The sequence below is a fragment of the Narcine bancroftii genome, chromosome 1 (assembly GCF_036971445.1).
Source record: "Narcine bancroftii isolate sNarBan1 chromosome 1, sNarBan1.hap1, whole genome shotgun sequence".
Taxonomy (NCBI): domain Eukaryota; kingdom Metazoa; phylum Chordata; class Chondrichthyes; order Torpediniformes; family Narcinidae; genus Narcine; species Narcine bancroftii.
The window spans coordinates 287,318,358-287,338,958 of NC_091469.1; the positions used below are offsets into that span (position 1 = coordinate 287,318,358).

General features: G+C 39.5%; 1 protein-coding gene across 8 annotated transcripts in view; it reads right to left on the reverse strand.

The window, feature by feature from the left end:
- Positions 1-20,601, reverse strand: part of elp4 (elongator acetyltransferase complex subunit 4) — a 261,465-nt gene that overhangs the window by 230,865 nt on the left and 9,999 nt on the right. For 7 of the 8 annotated variants that reach the window (XM_069902855.1, XM_069902827.1, XM_069902809.1 and 4 more), the window contains exon 2: positions 19,207-19,242. In XM_069902855.1, the coding sequence (XP_069758956.1) occupies positions 19,207-19,242 (36 nt within the window). Of the gene's footprint in view, positions 1-721; positions 803-19,206; positions 19,243-20,601 lie in introns of all 8 variants that reach the window. The other variant, XM_069902843.1, reaches the window with a different exon arrangement.

Consider the following 20,601-nt stretch of genomic DNA (forward strand, 5'->3'; position numbering starts at 1 on the left):
TTCTGGCTCTGATTCTCCTGTATCTCTTTCTCAACGGGAGCAACTGAAAGATGCCATGTGCAGGGTTGAAGGGGTCCTCAATGATTTTGCCTGCCCTCTAGACAACAATCCCAGTTGTTAATGATGATAGGGGGAGGGAGATTCCAGTGATCGGTCTTTGGATCAACCTATGATCCATTACTCTGCAGCAACTGTACCACACTGTGAAGCTACCAGCCAGGATGTTCTCAATGGAGCTCCTAATAGAAGGTTGACATAATGGTGACTGGTCGCCTTGCCCGCTTCAGTCTTCTCAGGAAGTGCAGTCATTATAGAGCCTTCCTAACAAGTGAGGAGATGTGTGGTTGGTGAGATGGTAGATGAGGATAAGGGGAATCCTGTTCTTGTTGCACGTGAGGGTGAAAGTTGGCCAGGGCAGATGTGCAGGTAATGGAGGATATGGGGGTGAGAGCTGAGTTTATGGTGGAAGAGGGGAAGTCGTGTTGTTTGAAGGAGGACACTTCTAATGATCTGGCATGGAAGACCTAGTCCTGGGAATAAATTTGAGAGAAAGGAATAGAATCTTTATAGGGTGTGAAAAGGTGTAGTTGAGGTATCTGTGGGAATTGCTGGGTTTGTAGAAGATGTCTGTCGAGAGTTGGTCCCTGAGATGGAAATAGAGAAAAGAGAGAGCATGTTAGGGTGGAAGCTGGCAGCAAAGTGGATAAAATTGAGGCAGTACCAGAGTAACTGTCGATGTAAGGCAGGAAGAGTTGAAGGGCGTTGTCTGCGTCAGCTTGTTGCATGGATTACTTCATGTAGCCTACAAAAAAGATAGACATGTGAATATCCATGGCTACCTCTGTGACTTTGAAAGTGGAATGAGTCAAAGGAGGGCGAGGACAAGTTCTGCATTCCAGAGGAGGGTGGTGGAGGGGGACTGTTTGGGTCTGTTATCGAGAAAGAAATGAAGGGCTTAAGGGTGTTCAGGAATGGGGAAAGAAGTGTATAGTGATTGGATATCTATGGCAAAGATGAAGCAGTTGAGTTCAGGGAACTGGAAGTTGTTGAAGTGATGGAGGACATGAAAAATATTCCAGATGTAGGTGGGGATTGGACTAGGGGGACCAAACGGATTAGAGGTAAGTGGATTCCAGTTTGGTGGGCAGGAGGATGGGGACACAATGGGTCTGCAAAGACAATTGGGCTTTTGGATCTTGGGTGGGAGGTAGAAATGGGCAGTGCAGGGTTGGGAAACAATGAGGTTGAAGGTCATGCTTGGGAAATGACCAGAAGTGATTAGTTTAGAGATACTGTTTTAGACAGTGATTTGATGAATTAAATAAGTGGCAAAACAGGTACTCAGAGATAAATGGATTATTTGAATGAACAAGCATTCCCTACATAAAAAGCAAGATCAGGTTGGATCCAGCCAATACCTTTTTTTAAATTGATGTTCAGGCACCCCATTCAAATAAATTAAAAAGCATTAGCTGCACCAGTGAAGTGCATCTAATTCTTTGCCTCAATTTAATATGGAATGTTACTGAACTTAATGATGAGCTTCAGGGCGAGGGAACAACTGGATCCTCCTTAAACTGACCTCCACAGTATTCCCTACTTCCTCACTGCAGACTGCAGGTACGGAATGTGTAGTGGCTAGCCATTGAACAGTAGTGTAGTTTCCTCCATAGAATCAGTAGCTAGCCATCAGTGTATGTCCGCCGAATAAACTAATCCTGCAGTTAATGCATCAGTTTTGTGAAGCCACTGGTTAACTGAATAAAGGCCAAATGAATGAAGTATGTTAACACATAATTTCAACAGGACGAATGACAAGCTCAAGTAAATGGATCAAAATAAACTTGGAATCTTTGGTCACACATATATGTGGGTCCATCTGTAAAATACAGAAGATAATCATGGATGTGACAGGCTAATGATTCTACTGTTTATTTTCCAGAAGTTCAATAGCATCCAACTTTTTATTCAGAATGGCTTCTCATTTATCTCCACTATTTTACCCAGAAGCCTATCTATTTGTTGATGCCAATACTTTCTCCAATGGTTTGGTTTGATAATTTAATACTTTTCTGGCTCAGCTAATAGCTTTATTTTTGAGTAACTGATCCCATTTGTAATAACACTTAAATTATCTTCTTGAAATCCATTATTTCTGTATAGACCAAAGGCAAAATCATTATTTTGGGAACATTCACAATTCTTTTAATTTTTAATGTAGATTCCATTCTGCTCATCTTTTATTAAGAAGCCATAGATCTGTGGCTTTGATAAATGCTGGATATTGTGGATTACAGCAATCTTGTGTAAGAAACCGGAAATTCTTTGTTGACCTCAGCACATATAGGATATGACTCAACCCTCTCTCCTTTCTAATGACATTTTGTATATAAAGCTTTTAATTGTTTGGTTATTACAGTTGGACTAGCTCTAAAATTGCAAATTTCAGCAGTGATTGAAATATTTAGATTGGGATTCGTTCACACAAGTATCTTTAATGTTCTCTTTTCAAAACTCAGGAAAAGTAGTGGGGAATCAAGGGCAGATGTTCTCAACAATACATATTTAAATGTCTTGAGCTCACTAGGATATGGTATGCATTTGGAAGTTGGTATATTATGCAGAAACACTGGGATGCTCTCCATTGTCAAGAGCAAGACAGGAATTACAGCCTTTATCCACCAAGATACCAGGATCTGTACAACATTTGCAACTGCAAAACCTTTTAATAAAAGGATGGTTATGGCAACTGTCAATGCTTTCAAATGTGGATTCCACCTTCTTCAGGATAGGTTTTTAAGATAACGGTGAATGGAAATCATCTTATGCAAAGGATAGGCAAATTAAATGACCCTCTACCCCAACAAATTTAGTGATGGTATCAGCACAGACGTGTATCTGAAGAAGTGTCTGATGTAGTAACTGCACGAGGGTAGGGCCAAAAAGTACAATCTGGTGAAAATGGCATGTTCCATTTGCGGTACATTCACATTTTTTGAAAGCTGTAATTAAATTGCTTTTTCAAAGCTGTATACTAATGTTATTATCATAGTTCATCATCAGGTGTTTATATTGAGCTCATGCTGCATCTGATGGTACAGTGGAATATTAAAGCAGCTTTTCACAGTTTGAATCAATCATTTGACAGTTGTCAATTTTAGAGGTGCCATTGAACAGTAAAGATCACATTCAGTGATTCAAACAGCAGGCAGTTCTCCTATCTTGGCTATATTCCTCCCTCAACTAAAATGAAAACAGACAAAATGGCAATTACTGGATCCAAAGTTTACAATGCCAGCAACATTATATATTCTATCAATAGAACAATACAGTACAGACCCTTTGACCCTCAATGTTGTTCTGACCCATATGTACTAAACCCTCCCTACTCTGTAACCCTCTATTTTCCTTTCATCCATGTGTCTATCCAAGAGTCTCTTAAGTGCCCCCAATGTTTCTGCCACCACCACCATCCCTGGCAAGGCATTCCAGTCACCCACAACGCTCTGCATAAAAAACTTACCCCTGATGTCTCCCCTAAACTTCCCTTCCTTAATTTTGTACATGTGTCTTCTGGTGTTTGCTGATCCTGCACTGGAAACAGGTCCTGGCTGCCAACCTGTTTATGCCATTCATAATCTTGTAGAGCTCTATCAAGTCTCCTTTCATCCTTCTACGCTCCAAACAGAAAAATCCCAGCTCTGCTAACTTTGCCTCATAAGACTTGTTTCCGAATCCAGGCAACATCTCTACAGCTTGCACAACCTTCCAACAAAGAGGTGACCAGAACTAAACACAATGCTCTAAGTGTGGTCTCACCAGAGATTTGTAGAGCTGCAACACGACCTCTCTACTCCTGAATTCAATTCCCCTATTAATGAAGCCCAGCATCACATAGACCTTCTTAACTATCCTATCAACCTGTGCAGCAACCTTGAGGGATGTATGAATTTGAACCCCAAGGTCCCCCTGTTCATTCATACTCTTAAGTAACCGACCATTAACCCTGTACTCAGCCTTCTGGTTTGTCCTTCCAAAATGCATCACCTCACACTTATCCAGATTGAAATCCATCTGCCACTTTTCTGCCCAATTCTGCATCCTCTCTATATCCTCTTGTCACCTTCGACAACCTTCAGCTCCATCCACAACTCCTCCAATCTTCGTGTCATTCACAAACTTACTGACCCATCCGTCTGCTTCTACATCCAGGTTATTTATAAAAATCATAAACATCAGGAGTCCCAGAACAGATTCTTGCAACACTCCACTAATCACTGACCTTCAAGCAGAATACTTTCCTTCCACTACTACTCTCTGCTTTCATCCAATAAGCCAATTTTTTATCCCCACAGCCAAGGTTCCAATGATCCTGTGACACATAACTTTCTGGATGAGTCTCTCATGGGGGGCCTTGCCAAATGCCTTGCTAAAACCCATGTAGACCACATCTACCACCCTCCCCCATCAATTTCTTTTGTTACCTCCTGAAAAACTCAATTAGACTCTCGAGGCACAACCTTCCCTTCACAAAGCCATGTTTGAGTAGACTGTACCTCTCCAAATGCTCATAGATCCTATCCTTAAGAATCCTCTCCATATGTTTACATACCACTGACATAAGACTCACCAGACTATAATTCCCAGGATTCTCCCTATTACCTTTTTTTAAACCAAGGGGACCACATTTTCCATTCTCCAATCCTCTGGAGAAGATCATAATTACTGCCCCAGCTATCTCTTCTCTCACTTTCCACAGCAGACTGGGGTATATCGTGTCTGGACCTGGGGACACCAATCTTGATGTTTTTAATAAGCTCCAACACTTCTACTTCCCTAATTTCCACATTGTCCAGCACACAGACCTGTTCAATTTTGACCTCACAGTTCTCAGAGTTGGGATTTTTCTGTTTGGAGCATAGAAGGATGAAAGGAGACTTGATAGAGCTCTACAAGATTATGAATGGCATAGACAGGTTGGCAGCCAGCACCTGTTTCCAGTGCAGGATCAGCAAACACCAGAAGACACATGTACAAAATTAAGGGAGGGAAGTTTAGGGGAGACATCAGGGTAAGTTTTTTCTCTTGTGATTACTGACGCAAAATATTCATTTAGGACCTCCCCAACCTCTTCCGCCTCCTTTATTCTTTTGCAGCCCCACCTTCATTCTTGTCATCCTTCTCTTCCTCATATACATATAGAGCACCTTGGGATTTTCCTTCATCCTACATCCCAAGGCCTTCTCAGGCCCCCTTCGAGGTCTCCTATGTCCTTTCTTGAGCTCCTTTCCAGCTACCATTATACTTCTCCTGAGACCCCTTCCTGTTTTCTGCTTCCTGTATCTAAAGTATGCTTCCTTCTTTCTCTTGAATAGTTGCCTGACCTGTTTGTCAGCCACAGTTCCCTTTTCCTATCATATTTTCCTGACCCAGTGGGACAAACCTAACGAACCCTGCAGAAGTGGTCCCTACACTTCCTCCAATTACTTCTATGCTTTCACCCTTAAACCTGTTTCCAATTTATTTTCGCTAGTTCCTGTCTCATCCCTTCATAACTAGCTCTTCTCCATTTAAGCACTTTCCCAGTTTGACTGTTTTTATCCTTTTCCATAGCTATGTTGAAACTAAGAGAGTTGTGGTCACTCTCACCAAAATGCTCCTCCACATAACCAGGTTCATTCCCCTGAACCAGATCTAGTATGGGCTCTCCTCTAGTTAGCCAGTCCACATACTGTGTCAGGAATCCTTCTTGAACACACCTGATAAATTCACCCCCACTTTGGAATCAGTAGGTGCCAGTCAATATTAGGGAAGTTGAAATCACCCATAACTACAACCCCGTATTTCCTGCTCCATTGCAAAATCTGCTTGATTATCTGCTCCTCTGTTTCCCGAGGGATATTTGGGGGCCCTTCGACTACTACCAGCACAGTGATAGCTCCCTTCCTATTTCTCACTTCCACCCATACCGATTCAGTGGACACTCCCTCTGCAACATCCTCCCTTTCTATAGCTATGATACTATCCCTGACCAGTAATACTACTACCTCCCCTCTCCCATTTTTCTACCTCCCACCCTATTCTTTTTAAAACATCTAAACCCCAGTACCTGCATCAGCTAATCTTGCTCTTCTTCTAGCTAAGTTTCAGTAATGGCTACATCATCAGTTCCACATACTGATCCATGCTCCAAGTTCATCGCCTTTATCCCGAATAATCCCAGCGTTGAAATAGACATATTTCAATCCTTCTAACTGGCTACCTTTATGTTTTGTCCCCCACCTGTCTTTCCTCACTAACTCAGAGCACTTAGCATCATGCTTTTGTCCTTCTACCCTCACCTCTGCACTCACATTCTGATTCCCACTCCCCCCCCCATGCCAAACTAGTTTAAACCCTCCTCAACAGCTCTAGCAAACCTGCCTGCCCCCCCCCCCCCCACCTCCAGTTTAGGTGCAGCTAGATTAGAATTCAAATTAATGCACAGAAAATCTAACAATGCATCCAAAAATGTCCCAAAATCAAACAAAAATAGACACTAAGCTGTCAGAAGAATCATCGTGGGAGGTTGCATTATTTAAATATTACAATTGATATGTAGAATTGTCAAGATTGTATGACAAATATTATAAATGATAGATTCAGTTTAGTTCAATACAATTTACATCAATTATTTTAATACTGCAAAAATTGCACAAAATAAAATTGGATTTATCAGATAAATGTTTCAGAAGTAGTGAAGAAATAGGAACTTTCTTTGCATTCTACATGGTCATGTTCTAAAGTTAGAACTTTTTGGACAGATTTAGTGAAGTTTTTAGAACAGATTATTGGTATTATTTTTTCCACAAAATCCAGATTAATTATTGTTGTGGAATATAGAAGGCAAGACCAAAAGTAAACTTATCATTTTATCAAGTGAAATTTATCAAAATAGTTTTAGCAGTGGCAAGGAAGTGTATTGCAGTGACTTGGAAATCAGATGCACATTTAGGTATAGAAAAATGGCATTCGGAAATTCAAAGTTGTATACCCTTGGAGAAAATTACATATAATTTGGGAAGTAAATTTTCAACTTTCGTATAAATCTAGAGTTTGTATATGGAAATTTGGGGATACACATGTAAAAATGTACTTCCAGCCTCTTAAGACCTGTCATAATCCAGAACAATATTATTTTTTTTATTTTTGCTTATTTTTCCCTTATACAATTCTTTTGTATAACTATATATCTCTTTTTCTCATTACAACTTTTAAGGTGAGGGTAAGAGGGAGAGGAGGGTGGGTGGAGAGAATTAATACCATGTAATCACTGCAATTTTAAATAACTAAGTATTGTATTGACTCTGTACAATATATAAATACATGGATTAAAAATTTTAAATAAAATATATTTTAAAAAAATCGGGTTCCATTGAATGGACATGTTAAGTTTAGGGTGAAAATTAGGGATTTTAACTGTGCAGGACATGGTTGCCAATTATATTGTACAAGAGAGGAATCAGTGTTATGAATCATTGAAAAAAAAAACAAGAATGAGCAGATGAAATTTAAATTCAGCTTAAAATGTCAAATTCAGGTTTGTAGAAATGGGAATAAAGAACCAGGCTTATAACTGAATGGATGTTAGTCTGTAATATAAAGTATAGTTCTGTAAAATGAAAATGATGGAGGGTGATCTTTCCAAATGTTTTAGTGGAGGAAATTTCTTCGTGAACAGATAACACCAATGATGGAGGACTCAAAAGATCTGGGTGAGAGATGCTTCATTGACAATGTACTTGGGGAATGGCTGGCTTTGCAAATTTCAATATTTCGCAACGAAACGAGGAAGAAAATGGAGCTAAGCAAGCATCCTTGAAGGACACTAGTTGGAAATTACAGTGAAGAAAAGCCACTCAGAAATGTTATGTCCATAATTGCATAGGTTAAAGTTTAGTAAAGCCACAAGATTATTAAACAGTATACAATACAAATAAGTTTTACTTTATATATGCTGTTATACCACACATTTTAAAAATCTGAGGGCTAAAACAGCACACATGCTACTCCTGCTCTCAAGAATGCAGGACCTCACCTTTGGGAAGTGTTCAGCAAAACACACACATTAAAGTCTGTGCAGTTTGGCGCGAAGAGGAAAAATAGATCAACATGTGCAAGTCTGAGTGTATTTGAGCCTGTCTGAGTTATCATTGTGTAATGCAACTGCTTAGCACAAGAACCACTGAGACCTGGTAGGAGGTTGGCTTTCTGCCAAAATTAAAAATAAATTACTGAGCAAAAGCTGTGGAACTCAAGAGATCTGTGAATGAAAGAGATTGCCAGCTTTATCTGCTACAATAAAGAGTATGCTGAGACTTGACTGAGTACCAAACTCTTTGTCAATCATTCATACTCGTCTGTGGGTAACTAAAAAAAAACTGGCAGACAAGCAAATCTTGGGTACGTGCCTAATAATGCAGCAAAAAAAAAAGCAAATAGAAGTCAGTCAACACAGCAACTTGGAAAGGCAAGTTAAAAAAAAGTGCATCGAAATAGCAGCTTTTATGACCTAAGGGCATCACAGTATTTTACAGGCAATTAAATGCTATTCTTAAATGTCGTCATTACAGTAATACATGAACAATGGCCACCAATATGCACACAGGAAAATTCCACAAGTATTATGTGGAAAGTGATGTTGAATGAGGGTTAAGCATTTGACATAATTATGATAAAATCTACAATTCCCAATCAAGTGGGTGAATCGGATCAAAGTCTAATGTTTTATCTAAAGCCACTGATAATGCAACACTGCTGGTCTAGATTTTACAGAGTCTTGACCTCATGATCTACTAATTCAGAAATGAACACATTCAAACTCAAAAATCTAGCCAACTCTTTGGCTGCACTGGTGGAGATGGCATCCTTCAGATGTGATGCTAAATGGAGATCCCATTTTCATCTCAGGTGGATATAAAATATCTTCAATGTGCAGGGGTTATCCCAGTGTTTTTATTTATTTGAGTCACCAAAAAAGATTATCTGGACATTTTCAAATTGATGCTTTTTTAGAGCTTGTTACTTTATAACTGTAAGTATAACTCAGAGCAATTTAGAGCAGCAAAAGGTGCTACCCACTAAGGCTTGATTGTACAAATATGACTAGATGGATTGGATTTTCCTATATTTTGTTATCAAGAGGTAGCATCATCAGATTGTTATTATCACATTAATATTATGCTAGGTTTATAACTATGATTAAATAGTTTGGTCAAAGCCTGGTTATTTTTGGAGCACACAAGTACGACAGCTGAAATGTTGCCTAGTCCCATTGCCTTTGCTCTCCAGTGCTCTCAGCCTTTTACTTGATATCTTGAAGGATGAATCATTCACTCAGAACTTCTGACTGAACATGGTTGAAATCATTTCTATTTAAATCACACATTGAGCCATACTGTTGTCAAGCTACGAGAACAGTCTTGGAATTCCTTCTCCCATCAGTTGTTTAATTGTCCATTGCCATTTAGGACAAGATACAGCAGGATTTCAAAGTTTTGATCCAATTCACTGACTGCAAGATCAGTTAACTGTCTACTGCATGCTGCTTCTGGTGTTTAATACACACTTAGTCCTATGGTGTTGCTTCACCAGGTTGTCAACTCTTTTTTTTGAAAGGTATGCCAGGTGCTGTTTCCAACTTGCCTTTCTTGCATTATTGAAACAGGACTGATCTACATTTCATGATAATGGGAGAGTGAAGGATATGCCAGACAACAAGGTTATAGTGATTGCCTGCTTTATCTCTCCTTCCTTTCTTAAAAAAATGTTGTGTTGGATTAGCTACCCTCTAATTCAAAAGAACTGCACCAAAGGGGAAGAACATTGGAATGCATCCACTATTTCTAGGCCACCTTCTTAAGAATGCTGGGATGTATACTCTGGACCTCAGGCTCTGGGAATTCATCAATTTTCAATGGCATCGATTTACTTAACATAATTTCTCGAGTAATAACAATTTCCATCAATTCTTCCTCTAAAATAGTCCCTCGACCCTTAGTATTCCCAGATTGGTATTTCAACTTTCCTCAGTGATGACAGAACTAAATAATTTATTCAATTGGTCAACCATCTGCTTGTTCCCTATTATAATTTCTACTATCTGTAAAGAACCTATATTTGCTTTAATGTTTATTTCTCTTCACATATCAGTTAGGTTCCTTGAAAGTTTCCTCTTGTACTTTATTTTTTTCCATCTAATTGGAACTTTTGTTTTCCTCTGCTGAATTCTAAATTTCCCCCAGTGCTTAGGTCTGCCGCTTTTCCTGGCCAATCTAATCTTTTTTGGTTATCATGTTATCCCTGATGTCGCTCATTAGCTATGGTTGAGCTGTCTTCCTGTTTTTCTTTAATGGCAAATAGGGTTGTACAATTTTTGGTGTTCCTCAACCTAAACTTTAAATACCTGAAATTGTCCATCTACCCCCAACCCATTAAGCCTACTTTGCCAGTCTATCCTAGCCAATTCATGCTTCACGATTGTAGTTACCTCTATTTAAGTCTGGACACAAGTCTCTAAATTGATGGTGTCACTCTCCACCCTGTTGAAAATTTCCATCATATCATAGTTCCTCAAGGCATCGCACAACAAGATTGCTTATTAATCTTGCTAGCTGCACATCACTCAGTCTAAGATTGACTCCTCTCTAGTTGTTTCTTCAACATATTGGCCAAGGAAACTATCCTTCACACACTTCATGAAATTCTTCTCCATTGTATTGCTACCAGTTTGGTTCTCCCAATTTACATGTATATCAAGGTCACCCATGATCATTATTGCATGTTATCCTTATCCATGCTGACTCACAGAGAACACATGGCACAACCAGAAAATTGCTGACCCACACTCTCACATCTTGTTCAATCCTGACCTTCATTACTGTCTAATGGAAATTGCAAATCCTTGTTATCCAGAATTCAAGCAACTGGCAAAAAAAATTGCGGAAAATAAATGGGTGTAAAATACAGAAGTTTAAAATTGGCGTGCCTTGCCATTAGTTTTCCATTCATGAAACACATGATTTCAAGCAATTCACTTATCTGGCATCTACCAATCCCCATAGGTGCCAGATACCAGGGATTTTACTGCACTCTGTTTTCCTCCTACATCCCAAAAGTGTGCAGATTGGTAGGTTAATTGGCCACTATAAAATTCCCATTCGGAGGTGATTCAAGGATTGGGCATTAAAAAAAAACTAGGAGATTTAAAGCGGTGGATAGATATTTCAGAGAGTATTTTCTTTAATTTTTTTGGTATCTGGGTGGAATAGAGAGGTCTATAACACACTGCTATGCTTATAGCTCAGGGCTATTGCTCTAAAAAAGAGGCTCACGCCGAGAGAGTGCAGTCGATATGGAGTTTATTCGGCTATCTGCTCCGCCTTTTATAGGCTGACTGTCGCATCAACATAGGCGTGGCTTATGATCTGCCAGCTGTGGATTGGTCACCTTGTGATCTGCTGGCCTGGATTGGACCCCCTACGATCCGCTGCTGGCGATTGACTGGTTTAGTCTCTGCTGTTGTGGCCTATGGTAACGGGCCACTCAGCTCACATATCGTCTGTTCGATTGCCGCGTTCGACTGCCATCTCCTGTGTTGGCCTGCCTAATAGGCCGCAGGTCGCTACAGGTCTAATGTTTATCATGCTTTCGGTACTATTTCTTAGCAGCATGAAGGGAGGCCATCCAGCCCATTGTATTTATGTCAGCTCACAAGAGATTTCCATTCCCTACATATTTTCCTGATAACATTTTCATTAATCTCTTCACTGCCATTTGAATGCACTTCAATTCTACTTCTTCAAAGCACTGAATAGGACGGATCTAAGCATTAATGGGAGAGGTGGGTGCTTGAAATCGGATTATAATGTTATTATAATGTTATTATGTGATACTGTAAAATGAATACAGTACTCAGGAATTTATAACAGAACTGTCATTTTAATTGGTTATGGCACTGAAATATTTGAGTTTTCTACAAGTTTCAACCTTGATGTGTAACTTGTCATCCCTTTTATTCCACAACAATCATTCACCAACGACCATGAGGGAGGAACATGCACCATATTAAGTGGCATAACCAACTGGCAATTGGTTTCATGAAGATGCCTTAAAATTATGTGAATTTCATTTAGAATAATCAAGGAAGGCACATCACATAATTAAAATGTAACCCTCAATAACATTTGTGGAATGTCTGTATCAAGACACCTTCAGTAATAATTCATTTAAACACATCCCCCAGGTGCTCTGGTTTCCTCCCACATGCAACAGAAGTGTGGGTTGGAAAGTTAATTAACTACAGTAAATTACCCCAAGCATGAAGGAGATTTGGTAGAATCTGAGGGAAGATGATGAAAATGTGGGGAAAATAAAAATGCCATTAATCTAGGATTAATGAAGGTGGCTTTATAATGGTGGAATTGTTTTGGTGAGGAAAAGGGACTTTATCTGCACTGTTTTTGTTGATGACTATTAATTCAAAAATGACAAGATATGCAACTTTAATTTTAAAAATCTCAGTTTTTAAAATGACTTTTGGATTGATTTTAGACTAAATATGCCAAACTCCCCATAGGTACTGTCAGTATTGGGACAAGCTAACTTCAATTACACTCAAATTCACTATTACTTGATTTAATTAACAAATTAAAGCATTTGGAAGATTGAACACAATACCTCTTACACAGGAACTAATTTGACAAATATTGGAATTGATTAAAGAGGAAGTTTACTCATGAAAGTCTAATGTTTCATGAAAAGGTAAGCATTGCTCTCTCTGACCTTGTTCAATGCACCTGAGCTTGCAATAGAGCAGAATACAAACATACTAAGAATAGCATAACATGAGGTATGTTCAAGACCATTCATAATTAGTGTCACAAGAGTCAAAGAGTCTGGTCATCTGGGGCATAATGTTTAAAATTTGTACAAAAACTCAATAAATGTTTAACCTATTTTGCAAACTCTTTTCCTCAACCTTTGATCGACATCTATCTCTATTGTTGTTAACATTTAATTTGGATTAATGTAAACCAAATAGCATAATCAGTTGTTGGATTTAATTCCCCCTGTACCTTTCTTATCCAAGAAGTTCAATTACATTTTTTTTTAAACCTCACTGTATTTCCAAAACCCTCATCATAATCTAATTTAGAACCATGAAAAGATCTGTCTGCAAGAGTAAAATTTCAATGCAACTATGAATATTTATTTATATTATGATCTCATTTTTGTCTGAGTATATTGTGATTATACTGTACTATTTTTTCAATTTAAATTAATTTTTAAAATTTAGATATACAGCATGGTAACAGGCCATTTTGGCCTATGAGCCCATGCTGCCCAACCACACCCAATTGACCTACGATCCCCTGGTTCATTTTGGAAGGTGGGAGGAAACCAAAGCCCACATGGAAAACCCACTCAGACACAGGGAGTATGTAAAAGCTCCTTACAGATGGCATGGTATTCGATCCCTGCTACTGATGCTTGGTGCTGCAGCAGCATGGTGCTAACCGTGCTGCCCATTTTAGTTGGTCTATCTTGAATTTTCATGCATCTGTACATTATAATTGTGTGTATGACAATAAACTCTCATCGTTTCATCTCATTTATTTTATCAGAAATAGACCTACTTCCAGGCTGTCTTTGCACATTATCTGAAGCTTGGTAGTCGGAAATGGGAAGCACTGACCTTGTAGTAAAAATCAATCACAATTCTTCCCAGAATTTGTTCCCAATGGTATGCTACTGAGAAAATGGTGAACCACATAAATTTACATCAGTGTTCAAGGATAGAGTAATACATCCTAACAACATTCAACAATTCTTCAAAAAAAATTCAGTGATATAAACATTAGAGTTGAGCTTCAAAACAGAATTCCAATATCACTCGACAATTTCCTTGTAAGAAACATGGTTGAATACTGAATCTATGCCTCAATTTTCTCTAAAATTAGCTGATCTTCTATTACATCCTGATGATTTTGTGAATACAGTACAAGCAACTTTACATGCTAGTGATGTAATACTTTACTACAGATGAATTAAAAACATTGCAACACAGTGAATAATCACTAAAAGCAATGGGCTGATCTTCCAGGCGTGTTTCCAAACACAATGAAAATCATGTCCAATCATCCGTAGAGTAAACGTGTTATCAAAGCATCAAAAATTGGCAATTGACATCCATGTGGAAAAGAGACTTTGGTGCCTGTGGGTTGCAGATAATTTGCATGCATAAAAGAACTTGCAACATACACTGTCAACAGAAAAATAGCTTCCTTTTCTTTCCAAATCCAAGTTTTTCCTCACCAGAGGGACATAACAGATTGCTGCATACAGTTTCACATAGTAATGACTTACCCCAAATTCTCCAGACTCACTCCTTCAACAAATGGACCAGACAACATCCTTGGGTAAAGGATAAAGGAGTTAATCATCTGCATCATGATTAACTCTTTGTGGTCCTCAGGTGTAACGATTCTGTCCCACAGCTGCTCCCCTCATCTGGAATGTCTAGTGCTGAAATGCCAACTCTTCTACCTCACAGCATTTGTCCGGGAAAGTGAGGGTCAAGCTGGCATTGCCACATCAAGATCAGACTCCAGGCGGTTAGGCAGGGCAAGTGATTGGAAGATGGTGGGAGACTTAGGCCAGAGACTCTGCTTCCCAAATGAAATTGTGGAAACAAACCTCAGACTAGACCTTGTGCTGTGGTCAGCCTCACTCCATCTCATTTACATCATCGAGCTTACAGTGCCCTGGGAGAATGCAGAGGAGGCCTATGAGCACAAGAGGTATGCTGAGCTTGCAGCTGATGTGTAGCAAGGTGGCTGGAAGGCAAGGGTCCGACCAGTTAAATGAGGCTTGTTAGGTCTGCTTTGTTCATGAATGAGTGAGACAAACACCAGGCTGAGTCGAAATCAGGGTTCTTTGTTCTTTATTACCGGATTGTAACACTTGCGACCAACCATGTTAGTCGGAGAATGCATTCTGCCGTTATCAGCAAAATGGTGATTTTTTATACCCTTGGATATGTGCTTAGAACATCATCATATCATTACTTGTCCAATGACTAAAACTGTTGCTATCCTTTCCCTGCTAGCTTCCTGCCTCTCAATCCATCAATGTCTCTCTTATCTTGTAAGTACAAGGATGCATTCACATCTTGTTACAGCCCTGTACATTCCCATCTCATGATGTTTTACCTTACAGGCTGCAGAGGATTTGTAGTCACATCGACATCAAGGCTACTCCGAGAGTTGGGAGTGCAAGGAAAGGTACACTGACAAGCAGATCTCACCAAAGTTGCTGAAAAAGGTAGTCAGTGCCTCTGGATGAGGAAAAAGGATTCAATTTGGTTCCCCCAAGTAAGTGAATGGCATCTAGGAGGTGAGCCTGGGATGCCAGGGGGTGTTGTGGGTCTATCAGCGAAACACCGAAGAAGGAGGGTGTCCACTTGATAACCCAGAAGATGCCACTACTCACTTGGCTACCCCTCAGAGTCTAGGCAGCAAGTTTCAGAGTGCAATAAGGGATATTAACACCTAGTCCTAAATAACACATCCATTATTCTGACTGCAGTCTACAACCCTCCACAAGCAGATGTGAAGCTAATACTAGAGAATCGACATGCCATGATTAACAAACATCAGTGTAACCGAATGCATTCTCAGTCGTGGCTGGGAACTTCAATCTTGCATCACCAGAGATTTGAATCATTAAGAATCATCAACCCTACTTCACACCTGCACTTTGGAAAGTTAGAACACCAGGCATGTTCATCTTTCCTGCATATAGCCAGAAACTGGTAAATAGGATTATACAGAGCTGGTCTGGGGGTGGGGGGAGGTGGGAGAAGAGATATGGCTTCGTAACTGTCTAGGTACAGACCATGTTCAAGAACTAGTCAGCACAATTGAATGAATGAGCCACAATTGTAACCGACTTTAACGGAGAATGTGCGGAAGATTGTGTTCCAAGTGTATCCTAACCTGAAGCCATGGATGAACCAAGAAATCCATAAACTGTTGAAAACCTGATCTGTGGTGTTTAGATCTGGTAATTAAGAGATATGCAGGGAGTGTAGGTACAACATCCAGAAGGCCACTACCAATGCAAAACTACAATTCCTGATGAAGATGCAGTATCAGCTTGCATGCCATCATATCATATAAAGCAAAGTGAGGAAGTATCATAGCCTCTCTTCTGGGTAACCTCAATACCTTCTTATGTTCGCTTTGAAAGGGGGGGAAAAAATGATGCGCCTTCAGGAGCTCCCAGAGGCTCTGATGATTGGGTTTCCAGTTTCTGAATCTAATGTAAAGATCCTTCAAGAAGATGAATTTTTGGAAAGTATCCGGCCATGTCCTTAAAAGTGGTTAGTTTTTGCAGATATTTTCAATCCCTCACTCCGATGGTCTGAGGTTCACACCTGCTTCAAAAGGTCATCTATCATACCAGTGCTCAAGAAGAGCAAGGTGACCTATCTCAAGGACTATTGGCCTGTATCACTTACTTCTTTCATGATCAAGTGACTTTGAGAGGTTGGGCATGGAGCAGATCAACTCCTGTTTCAAGAAGGACTTCAATTTTCCTATTGTAACAACGGGTGGGTGACATCTTACCAGTCCTCCACTTTGTACTAGACCACCTGGAGCCCTTCAGGCTGTTGTTCATTGAATACAGCTTGGAATTTAATTTTATAGCAGATCTGGGCCTCTATCTGTCCCTTTGCAACTGGATCTTCAATTTTCTCATTAGCAGACCCAATCAGTGTGGATTGGCAATTTCACCTTCTCTAGCACATGGACACTTCAAGGCTACAAGCTTAGTACAGAAAAGAAATAAATATTCACCAATAATGTGCAAAGTTAGAGTTTTTGAATGAGTTTCTGATCAAGTCTGCTGTTGAGACTATGGTGGAGGGTAGAATCTGTTCTTGAACATGGTGATACGAGTCTTGTGACATTTATAACTCTTTTCTGACAACAGCAGCAAGAACCGAGAATGTCCTGGGTAGTGTGGAACTTTAATGATTGCTACTGCTTTCCAATGGCAATGTTCCATTTAGATGTTCTCAATGGTGGGGAGGGTTTTGCCTGTGACATACTGGGCTGTGCTCACTACCTTTTGCAGGGCTTTCCACTCACGGACATTGGTGCCCCCAAACCAGGCCATGATGTAGCCTGTCAGCACACTTTCTACTACATATCTGAACAAGTTTACCAAGATTTATAATGCCAAACCGAACCTCCACAAACTCTTGAGTAAGTAGAGGCGCTGAAGTGCCTGTCAAACTCAAAGATATATTGACTGGTTGCATCGTGGCCTGGTTTGAAAATTCGAGTGCCCAGGAATTCAGAGGCCAGGAGAGAGTGATAAGCCCATCATGGACACCAACTTCCCATCCGTTGAAAACATCTATGTGAGATGCTGCTTCAAGAAGGCACCTAATATCATGAAGGACCTCCATCTTACTCGTCACCATTTCTCCTTGCTGCTCCCTTCAGGCAGAAGGGACAGAAGCCTGAATTCCAACACCTTTTACTTTAAAAGCAGATATTTTATAGCAGTTATCAGGGTCTTGAGACTCCCAGATCTATCTCAGCTCAAACATAAGCTTAAAGAGGACTGTTAAAAGATCTGTCTACCCTACAGAAATGTCACATTTTTTCTTGTACCAACTGCAATTGTGAATATTTCTCTATCCTTTAAAATTTACTATCTATTTCAGTCTTGGCACATGGTGGTATATTAATGTACACTGCTGTAGTTGGTGGATATTACAGATCTGTGTGGCTGCAGGAAGCAAGGATTCCAATTCATCTGTATATTATGTTTATGTTTGTGACAATAAACTCTCATCATCATCAAATTATCCTTCTTCCCCATTCACATAGCTAAGCTCAGAATCCTGCTTTACAAGTATTGTCTTCCTGCTGTCTTTGCTAGTTGAGTTTTGGTTTTTAAAATAAATTTCTATGTGGCACAATGAGTATCATTTTGCAAGCATCCCATTTCATGATGCACTTTCATAGGTGACTGGAGATGATCTTTTTTCCTTAGGAAAGTTGATTTTTTTTTTTTATATACATACAGTAAAACCCCTGGCATTCAGCACCTGTGGGGATTAGTAGATGCCAGATAGGTGAATTTTATGGTTGCTTGAGATGACAGTTGCGTGGATTGGCAAATTAACAACAAGGCCTACCAATTTTAAACTTCTGAATTTTTTACCTACTTATTTTTCCATGATTTTTTTTGCCAATTACCTGAGGCTGCTGGTTGCTTGAATCCAAATAACTCATACACATATGTATATACGTGCACATTTGTACACATGCATGTGTATAGATTAAACACACATATATAGTGTCCTCCATAATGTTTGGGACAAAGCCACTTTTTTCCCTTTATTTGCCACTGTGCTCCACAGTTTTAAATTTGTAATCAAATTCACATTTAATTGAAGTTTATTCAAGATTATTTGCATACATTTTGATTTGATTGTGAAGAAATTATACCACTTTTTATCCACACCTGAATGAGTTCTGCACACGCTGCGATGCCGAACTTTTCCTCTACCGCCTCTGGCCCACTTCCATAACCGTGACATGTACATTGACTTCATTGCTTTCCATTAAACCTGGTTGCCTTTTCTTTGCCCTACCCCATTTCCTGCCTTTCTACCACCCCCTCACCCTTAGTGCTGCTGTCTCCACCCTGCTTTCTCCACCTATCATCTCCTTCCCCCTTCCCCCTCTTTTATTCTGATGCTCACCATCATTTTCTCATTTTTTGATGAAGGGCTCAAGCCCGAAATGTCAGTTATGTATCTCTGCCTTTCCTACATAAAGGACACTTTGACCTGCTGAGTTTCTCCAGCATTGAGTGTTTTAACACCTTTTATACATAGTTCCCTCATTTCAGAGCACAATGTTTGGGACATTTGGCTTCAGTAATCAGATGCAAATCATGGCAAAGGTGGCATGCATTGGATCTTGGGCAGTTCCTTTACATGTCCATACTTTTTTTTCTTGCCATCGCTCTGATGCAGATTAATCTTGGTCTCATTTGTCAACAAGATCTTTTTTCCAGAATTCTGCATGATCCAATTAACAAATGGTAATAGAATATGATAAAATCTAATATTTCTCTTACCAACAAGAAGAATAGTTCCAACAGCCAGACCTCCTCCTGAAAATAAATTAAAATTATTTTGAAGTATTTCAGTTTAGAACAAATATTTTTAAAACTGGGCTTGGGTGAGAGGAGATAAATAGAGGTTGGATCACGAGGAACAATATTTACCTTTGAAGTTGTAAGTTATGAAAAAAATGACACTACAGCAGGTTTCATCAAATAATTTCCAATAAAGGGCACAAGAAGGATTCAATATAAATCTTACTATAATTGGTGAAAATATAACAGCACACAGTTAAGGAATAAATATGATTTGTCTAATAGAACATTCTTCTGCCACCTGCAAATAAGATCTTTCTTAAGGGAAAAAGTGAGACCATCTATGACCATAGATGTAGTAAAGTGGAGCTTCCAATTCAACAGGGGAATGTATGTAAATTTATCTCTAAGATGTATTACATATTCCAAAGTGAGGGCCCAAACCTGGTCGAGGGAGAAATGGGAGTCGGACTTGGGCATAACAATCAATAAAGAGTGGTGACAAAACATGTGCATGGACAGTGTGACTGGAGTCATCAATGCCAGATACAGGTTGGTGCAATACAACATTTTGCACCAGCTGTACCTCACACGACAAAAATTATACAAGTCAAAACCAGAAATTTTGGAAATGTGCTTTATGTGTGGTGTGGAGCTTGGAACCTTTGTCCACTCCATCTGGCTATGTGCAAGGGTGAGATCCCTCTGGGAGGACCTGGGGAACATTCTGAAAAAAAAAAATCACAAAAGTGAATTTTCCACAGGATCTGGAATTGTACCTTCTGGGAGACTTTGAGGACGTGAGCTTTAGACTGTCTAAATCCAAATTTAGTTTGGGATAGTCGCCTTGTCGGTAGACAGGAAGTGTATAGCGGTTACGTGGAAGCCCGACTCCCAATTAAATACCACACAATGGAATATGGAAAAGCAAAATTGCATTCCCTTGGAGAAAAATCACATACAATATAAGGAGGAAATAAGACATTTGTTCGAGTGTGGCAACCCTATTTTAAATACATGGGCCTGCAGATTTGATTAGCTCTCCCCCCTTTGAAATATGGGAACTGTAATAATCTGTCCAAGCAGGGAAATGAGAGGGATTAAGGAAGTAGGACATAATGCAGATGATGTGCTTTCTTAGTTTTGCTTTTTTTTTTCTTTTTATTCCTTTTTTTGTTATTTAGTCAACCTGGTAGTTTTTCCTAGGTTTCTGTAGGCTTTTTCCTAGGTTTTTGTAAAGGTTGTGGACCCCTTTAGTAATTGTATCTGTATATTTTATATGACCACATGTATTGGAGTTGGGGAGGTGGGGAGGGGTTAATAAATACAGACTTTGTATGTAATATGAATGCTGAAAGGGATTGTATTAGTTGT